Source organism: Perca fluviatilis, chromosome 5, assembly GCF_010015445.1.
Source record: "Perca fluviatilis chromosome 5, GENO_Pfluv_1.0, whole genome shotgun sequence".
Taxonomy (NCBI): domain Eukaryota; kingdom Metazoa; phylum Chordata; class Actinopteri; order Perciformes; family Percidae; genus Perca; species Perca fluviatilis.
The window spans coordinates 25406375-25415565 of NC_053116.1; the positions used below are offsets into that span (position 1 = coordinate 25406375).

General features: G+C 40.3%; 1 protein-coding gene across 1 annotated transcript; it reads left to right on the forward strand.

The window, feature by feature from the left end:
• Positions 1–3353: 3353 nt before the first annotated feature.
• On the forward strand, positions 3354–8379 carry LOC120558932 (kazrin-A-like). The gene is made up of 6 exons (XM_039800294.1): positions 3354–3453; positions 5207–5438; positions 5543–5644; positions 6343–6509; positions 6714–6855; positions 7405–8379. Exons 2-6 carry the CDS (start codon positions 5226–5228, stop codon positions 7561–7563), a joined length of 783 nt encoding a protein of 260 aa, XP_039656228.1. The 5' UTR covers positions 3354–3453; positions 5207–5225; the 3' UTR covers positions 7564–8379.
• Positions 8380–9191: the final 812 nt, after the last annotated feature.

The following is a 9191-nucleotide window of genomic DNA, read 5'->3' on the forward strand; positions in this document are numbered from 1 at the left end:
CTGACCCCTCTTGCCTGACCTCCACCGGACTCCCAACACAGTGAAGTGACCCAAGAAGTAATCAATCAGACTCAGTAAGACCAAGGTACACAAGTTCCAATTGCTTTAAAAATGAGCTGCGCTGGGTTGCAAACTGTGTTTGCAGATGCCTCCTAACTCTTCAAACAACATCACAAAAGGACCTTAGAATTAAGCACTTCTTCAAGTTCAATCTAATTCTGATGCAAATCATCCGAAAACAATTGAGTGCCACCATATGATAATGTAACCTTTGGGGGCAACAGCAAGTGTTTTTTTTTTTTTTTTCCTTGTTTATTGATAATACTCCAACAGCATCCCTTTGAACTGAAGTCTCTTATGACACATTTATATTAGCTCAACACAGACTTCAGATAGACGTTACAGATTCCTATGAATTTTACATTTTGGGAATACACATTTTCTTTCTTGTGGAGAGTTAATACCACATTCATATCTGAAAGCTAAATGTGAAGCTACAGCCAGCAGTCGGTTAGCTTAGCTTAGCATAAGCTGGAAACTGGCTGTAACTTCCTTTTTTTAGCGCACCGACATGAGAGTGGTATCAATCTTCTCATCTAACTTGCGGCAAGGAAATTATTAAACTATTCTTTTAAAGCTTTAGTGCATAACTTTTTGATATTAATAAATTATATAAATAACGTTAATTAAGACTATCAGCCCCACACAACTCTCTCTGTATTTCTGAGTATGGCTATGTTCAGAAGATTGTGTCGTCCGGTGACTTTACCACGCAGAAGCTCGGGTGAAGATAATTGCCTCTTCTGAAAAGTCCATCATGTTTTTTAATCCTCCGTGTCCTTCTTGGTTACTAGCAACTGCGCGGAGGAGGGGTGGGGGCGCATACGCGATCACGGAAGGCTGTATCATGTGGACGCGCTGACAGTGTTGTTGTCATTACTTAGAATTTCTCATGGGGGCGACCGAAACTACACACGATAGCTTTAAAGTCCTTTAACACATTTTCAAGTTACAGCCGAAAGAAAGCGAATAAGCACGTTTCCCAACATATGGATGTGTTCCTTTAAGGAACTTTACCTTCTAAATAGATAGCTACTAGGAATAATGCACCAGATTCATCACTGGCTAGCTATCTTGGGTGTATTCATTTATCTTAAATGTCCATGACAGAACACTACATGCTCCTCCATTTCTCATCTTGAGTGTGACATCGCATCAGAAACGCTGCAGTGTTGTAGCGATAACATCCATTACACCAGCTATTGAAGGATGTGTTTAAGGATTGATTGCTTAAACAGAACAGTCTCTTGTGTCTTACAGTATGTCAAGTGTACACACTGTATGTTTCTCCACACTAAAGGACTAACGATCCATCACAGTGTTTACAAAACAACGCCTGACACTCAGATAAGGGATCAAACCTCTTCACAGTTGTATGACCGCAGCGCTGTACGATGTTCTTCTGACCCTCTCCGCTTTCAGTGGGATTTTTAACCCCACAGGAGGACCCGACTCTCAGGTCACACAGAGTCCAGTCTCCAACAGTTTGATCTTCAACTGGATGTCAGACAGCCAATTCTGCAGTTCTTTATGCGACATCCTTTTGTAAGGACTCTCTGGAGTAAAAAAAAAAAAAAACAGACCTTGTATCTGGACAAGAGTGCACTGCTGTCCAAAGAGCAGATTTATCCAGCTTAATAGGAATTGCTCTCAAAGGGACACTTACAAGTGCACCTTCAGTTTACGTAGTGCTCTAAGGAGGTTGCATTAAAAGCATCCGGCTTTAGATGAATTACTAAAGTGTGATAAAAAACTGTTTATTTGGACCCTGCAATCATTCAATGGTGAATCTCATTTCGACTAAACGCACAGTGGTGCAGTAAAACATGCCATAAAATAGGGTTTCTATTTGCTGTCTTTGGTGAAAACAAGGAGACATAAAGAGACAAAGAACCCGTTGAGTTATTTTTGTGGTCTGTTTTAGGGTTGAGGGCGCCAGGCAACATTTCAAACTGGATGACTCACATAGGGAGCATCATTCAATCTCAGAATTTTTATTTTTCAATTGAAATAGCAGTTATTTTTGTTAGTGTTGCTGCACAGGCAAGGCTATTTGTACTTTGGGCTTTCTCTCCAAACAACACCTCAAGCAGATGAGCATACTCCACACATGCATGTCGTGAGTAATCAGAACAATGATAATATGTCCAATATTGAAAGCATCACATGATGCTATATCAACTGCTGACCACAAACCTGGCACTAGGTTGCCACCTGCTGGTAAAGACAGAATATTGGTTTTCAGTGAAACAAAGTGAACTCCGTTGTTGGCCAATATATTGAAATCTTGAGAAAAGGGTAAACAGGAAACATTTGGCCGCAACATAGTTACATAACAGGTAAGCAGTACAAGACTATAAGGAATAACTTAAGGAGCATTTAAAGGACAAATTACAATTTCAAGGCACAATTTACCCCATAGTAAATTATACTAATGTGAGGCAGATTTCATATTGCATCAAAATGTAACATCATTTTCCAAATTGCAGGCATTTTGTTTTCAGCGAGCTGCTGCTGCAGGCTAATTTAAACAGATGAGTCATGTTAATTCAACGAACAGCTGGCTGTTTAATGGACTTCTTAAGTGATGAGCAGCATGTATATTAAAGCTGCAACTTTGTTTGCAGCATCGCTGGCAAACGCTTGGCTTGTTGTCACACAGCCAAAACCTTAGGATGTTGTTAAAAGCGTGATTGTTTTGAAGAAATCACTCACCGTCTAGTTCCCTTCTGCCGCTCAGCTGGTTTTATGTTAGTGATTTTAATTTGTTGCAGTATGTTGGAATTAACGTTTTGTTTTTTCATTGCTCACTATACCCACTACCACCTCTGCCTTCACTCACACCCTCAACTACATCACCCACATGTCTCCTTCCCCTCCCCTCCCCCGCCTCCCCTCATCCACCCACCCACCCAGACTCAGACAGCCTCTCCAGCCCCACCCGCCACAGCCTCAGCCTGTCAGACGGATCCGAGGACCAGCTGGACCGCCTCCAGCAAGTAGAGCTGGCTAGGATGACGCCCATGTCCCAGTGGAGAGCAGGCACTGTGCAGGCCTGGCTGGAGGTTGTCATGGCGATGCCCATGTACATCCGCACTTGCTCAGAAAATGTCAAGAGTGGAAAGGTAGGATTAAACCACTGACATGATGCAGGTGGACTCACTTTGCATTTTACATCAATTATTGTGCAGAAATGTGTAAATTACCAACTCAATCCTCCTTCATTTGTTTATAGGGCACTTTGTGGCTTTGGTTGCCGTAAACTGTATCACATTTTGCAGGTTTTACTTGGGCTAACAGATGAAGACCTGGAGCTGGGTTTAGGTGTCAGCAGTTTAATGCATCGCCGGAAACTCCGCCTGGCCATTGAGGATTACAGAGATGCTGAGAACGGTAGAGGGTGAGGAAGGGAAACAGAGTATTCTTGTAAAAACTTGTCACCTACATTTTGTGGTAATGTAAGAAGGCCATCTGATGGTGATTTATAGTAACAACATGCATTGTGGGATCATCTTTTTTCAGTCATAATATTGACTTTAAATAGAGAGATACAATAAATACAACGGTTTCACTGTTTTGAATGTTTCATTGTTTTATATATATATATATATATATATATATATATATATATTCTCACTTACCATATATGTGTACACCATGCAGCTACTGTAGTTTGGGTTTTGAGTTCTGCAGCCTCAAAGCATTGAAAAAAAAATGACATTTGAAAAAATCTAAAGCATTGTGCCTTTCCAAAATCAGGGTCCCTGATACTCTGGAGTCTGGATAGTCTAAATTCACATCATAATTTCCATAAACCCAGGTTGAAATCTTCAGTTTGTTTTGTCTGATCAACAGTCCAAAACTAACTAGATATTAATTTTACTGTCATAAAGGACTAACAAATAAAATTATGCATTTTTTAGATAAAAAAAAAAGACAAAAATGCAACGGACAAATTTTTCTGTCTGTTAAGATTTTCATCTGATGATAGTGTTGGTGAAATAACACTTCACTGGAGTTGTACCTTGTACGAGTTCAAATTGATTTATTGATTAATTGAAAACTTACCACTAAAGTTATTATAATTCATCCTAAAAGTAACGTGAACATCTGAGCCAAATTTGAGACATTTCACCCTAAATTTAAATGTCATTGTCACAGTTTATAGTCATTTTTCATCTTGCACATTTACACAGTTGTGTCTAAACAAATGTAGCACCCTCATTTGATATTTTATACTGTGCAGTAAACATGCAAAAATATTTGAACAATGCCAACAAAAGATGACTGCAGAGCTGTATGTCGATAGAAGCCTCAGGGCTGAAAGGTGTGAGGATGCATAAATGTGAAAATGAGAGTTCCTTAAATGAAATAAAGATAACGTCTCAAATCTGATAGACCTGTCGCGCCCATCTTCAGTGTAAAAATAAAGATAAACTTACTACATGTAATGTGAAAGGGATTGCGCACAGTTGCAAACTTACAAAGAATCATCGACCAACATTGCAGCTCTATGCACCTTTTTTACACTATTTAATGTTACAGATCTCAACAACCCTGTTTTCAACAACAAAAATCCCAGCCTGTTTTGCACCAAACAACAAAGTTTGCAACTAGCTGGTAAAGAAAGTTATACATCGAGCAGCTAAAAAGACAAGTACGTTTCTCAGGAGTTGATGGAGACCAAACCAGAGCAAGAAGGAGAGTGAATATTTGACTTAAATCCATTAGGTGGTAAAAAAAAAACAACAAGTGAAAATGGACATAGAATCTTTATAAATATAAGGGTTCTATGTTTGTCAGGCTGTTTTGGACTTTTTCTCTCCCCTAGTGACCAAAACCACAAAACAAACAAAACTCCCACATGATTATTGCAGATTTAATGTCATTTTGATGTTTGAGCAAAGGTCAGGGGATCCATAAGTCAGTAGGAGTAATCTTCTGGGAACCGTGAATGTATGTACAAAATTCCATGGCAAGCCATTCAGTAGTTTGGAAAAGGCTGGATCAAAGTGCTGAACTAACCAAGATGTAATACTGGTATGTTTTCATGGCTAGATAACACAAAGAGTAAGTAAGAAAATGTCTTCTTTTTTTTTTTCGTGATTTAGGTGATAAGAGCCTTTAACAACTTGTCTGTGTGCAGGCTGTCCAAGGCTGCAGATATGGACCACCACTGGGTGGCCAAGGCCTGGTTAAGCGACGTGGGCTTGCCTCAGTACTCGCAGGCCTTTCACAACAACTTGGTAGACGGGCGCCTGCTGAACTCCCTGACACGTCGTGACCTCGAACGTCACCTAAACATCACCAAGAAGTTCCACCAGGTCAGCTTGCTGCTGGGCATCGAACTGCTGCACTTACTCAATTTCGACAAGGAGGTAAGTGAGATTCTGCACCGTGTTCACAGGCAGAGGACGGCAGTGGATACACTTGTGTATAACAGAACAGTTGAGTAAAAGGTGTTTGTTAAAATGCTTTCCAGGCACTGCAGGCTCGCCGGATACAGTGTGAGCACCAGAACGTGGATCCGTTGGTGTGGACCTCTCATCGGGTCATGAAATGGATCAAAGATATTGACCTGAAGGTGGGGACAGAGAGAAAGTGAATGCAACTTTAAGAAATGTAAAACATTCAGTTCACAGGTCTTACTTCTGTGTAAACTATATGTTATCCTTTTTAAACTCACATCTTAAAACAAAAACTGAAGCTACAGTCGTTGCAACAAAACCAATATTTTGGATTAAATAATCAAGAGATATTAATGTATTGTCATTATAAGAACACTATCAGGTGGTATTGTAGATGATCGAGGCTCTTGTGTTTACTCAGCGCTCCCTATCTCCACAGAGTGATAGAAGGCCTTTGTTATTGTATTTGTAAGCTGCTAGTTAATTACAAAGCCTTTTCAGATTTCTGCCTCTATGGCGATGCTGCAATATGAATACATCCCCAGTCAACATTGTCTACTGTCCTGGCATAAGACAACATGTTTCCATTATGAGGCATGACCACATTCAGGGTGTTGAGAGATAAGGCTGTCTGGACTGACATCCTGGTAATATCCTCAGGGAGTGTGACTTTATATTGATCAACAAATTAATCAATGTGTTCTTTTTCTCGGAGCAAATTTAACATCATTAATGAGAGGCTGTTAATATCAGTGCCTTTTCCTTTAGCCAGTAATTGGCACAGTATTACATGAGAGAATTTTAGATTGACTTATTTATATCTTATGAATGAAAATTAGTCACTCCTAGGCCGTCTTTCTACCCACATGTCCAGGAGTTTGCTGAAAGTCTTCTAAGCAGTGGAGTTCATGGCGCTGTCATGGTTCTTGACCCCACTTTTAACACTGACGCCATGGCAACAGCACTGGGGATTCCTAGCAACAAGCACATGGTTCGCCGACACCTTGTTGAGGAGATGAAAAACCTGATTGGCCCGGCCAGGTGAGACAGAGCCCACTATGGATCCACTTACTGTAGCCTCTGTTTATGTGTGACTAAATGAGATAAGAGATTCCCTAACCTGAAAGGGACAATCTCTGATGATAGATGTTGTATATGTCTGTCAATGTTGCACAAAGGTGTAGTCTAGTGTCTAGTGTTTGGCTGTCCCCAACAATCTGCTCGTTTTCCCATGTTCCCTTGCAGAACGGATGCAAAGCAGGAATACGAGCGTCTCGACCTGGGAACCCCGCCAACCCCCCTTCGCCAGAACTCCCTGGGCCGACCGCCCAGCTCTGCCAGCCGACACACTGATGACGAAGGCTCGCTGAGGAGGAGGGCTGTCAAGGTGGGGGTGGGGGGGGGGGTGGAATACTCTTCTTGAAACTTTCATCAGTTGTTTCTCTCAATTTCAGCCTATGTTTTGATATAAGAATCAAAATCAGGCTCTGTCACTTCCTCGTAGTGCAGAGCAAATGGAGCTCAGTGCTAACACATTACAAGACATTAGAAGAATGTTACATAATTGGGATTTGACACAGCAGGTGTACAACATTAATGAGATCGGTGCAGACAAGACAATCCGTATGGCAGCAGGCTGAATACCAAATAGACACAAACTACAACTAGGCTGATGAAATAGAAAAAGGTGCAGAGAATATTTCCCCCATGAGACATCTTGCCATCAGTAGCACCAAGTAAACAGGGCCTCAAGGCTCAAGCCGACACGCGTCGACCCTATTTATTAAAGGCCTTTTTATAACTTTTTGTAAGCAACCTTGGAGTGCCTGGACATGATTTTTATGACTTTCTTTCTTCATCATTTTTCTTCCGTTTTGTAAATAGGGCCTTGTTTGAGAGTATTTGTAGTAAAAATGAATGTGTGTTTCTGTTTCAGCCTCCAACCGGCTTCAGCCCCAAAGCCCGCAATGGGCGAGACTTGAGTTGCCACAGCAGCTATGGCTCCCTGCCTCGGGAGGGTCGAGACCAGACTCCGCCCAGAGCCGAGGGAAGCCCGATCCACGGTTACACCAGCATCGAGGTCACCAACGTGTGAGGTCATCAGAGTGTGACGAAACACCAGCTGTCAGCTTCATCACAACTAAATCTAAATCACATCATGGACATTTGTCATGTGCACCTGAACATGGGATGGTTATTTTTTCTAAAGATGAGAATTTAGAGGACAGATTGCACTTTTAAAACGCCACAGGATTCTTTTTTACAAGTTTCCTGGTTTAAGAAAACATTTCATTGTGAGCAGGTGATATTTTGATGTTATTTCCCTTCCACAGCGCCAGAATCAAGAGATGAAGGACTCTAGCTAAATGATTATTTTTCTATTACTTTGTGTGTAAATGGTTCTTTGTGAATCTGGATGCAACTTGGCTATTTGTTTTTGTTGACTGGTTACTGTTTTCTGAGGAAAATTTAATTAAAAAAAAACAACAAAAAACAACAACTACGGTTTGCATTATACAGGGTACTTGATGACAAAATGAAAAAAAATTTCATATCAGTGTAAACTGTTCTTGTTTCATTCAACACTGCTGTTTGTGATGCCTTGTTAATGTAACTGAGGACAGTGGACAAAAAAAAAAAAAGACAAATTTAATTTTAAATTCTCAAGTTTATGTTTGATAGTCATTTTTCATCTTGCACATTTACACAGTTGTGTCTAAACAAATGTAGCACCCTCATTTGATGTTTTATACTGTGCCGTAAACATGGTAAAATATTTGAACAATGCCAACAAAAGATGACTGCAGAGCTGTATGTCGATAGAAGCCTCAGGGCTGAAAGGTGTGAGGATGCATAAATGTGAAAATGAGAGTTCCTTAAATGAAATAAAGATAACGTCTCTAATCTGATAGACCTGTTGCACCCATCTTCAGTGTAAAAATAAAGATAAACTTACTACATGTAATGTGAAAGGGATTGCACACAATTACAAACTTGACGACCAACACTCTATGCACCTTTATGCACCACTATGTTACAGATCTCAACAACCCTGTTTTCAACAACAAAAATCCCAGCCTGTCTTGCACCAAACAACAAAGTTTGCAACTAGCTGGTAAAGAAAGTTATACATCGAGCAGCTAAAAAGACAAGTACGTTTCTCAGGAGTTGATGGAGACCAAACCAGAGCAAGAAGGAGAGTGAATATTTGACTTAAATCCATTAGGTGGTCAAAAAAAACAACAAGTAAAAACAGAAATAGAATCTTTATAAATATAAGGGTTCTATGTTTGCCAGGCTGTTTTGGACTTTTTCTGTCCCCTAAAAAACCAAAACCACAAACCACAAAACAAACAAAACTCCCACACGATTATTGCAGATTTAAAGATCAACATACAACTGATTAGTTTGTAGACGGTGAGAAGAAAGTTAATTGGTTAGACTGGTGAACGCAATTTATGAATGAGCTTGTGAGAAAAAGGAAATCATAAAAAAACATTGTAAATGTTTACATAAAGGATGGCAGCAGGGCGTGGGAATGTAAAAATCCACCGTCGGAAGAATTAAAGAGTAAATGTGAGAGAAACAGTGCTCCTTATTGAGCTCATTTGCATGAGGAAGTGTGTGGTTCACTTCCTCCACTGTAATGCAAATGACGGGTCCATTCTAAACTCAGTGGTTACCGCTGTGTGCTAATACTGACTCTGTACACTTGATTGATTA

Coding starts and splice junctions, on each gene's coding strand:
- LOC120558932 (XM_039800294.1), top strand. CDS start 5,226: ATGGACCACCACTGGGTGGCCAAGGCCTGGTTAAGCGACGTGGGCTTG. Junction 5,439..5,542: donor TACTCAATTTCGACAAGGAG/GTAAGTGAGATT, acceptor AATGCTTTCCAG/GCACTGCAGGCTCGCCGGAT. Junction 6,510..6,713: donor AACCTGATTGGCCCGGCCAG/GTGAGACAGAGC, acceptor GTTCCCTTGCAG/AACGGATGCAAAGCAGGAAT.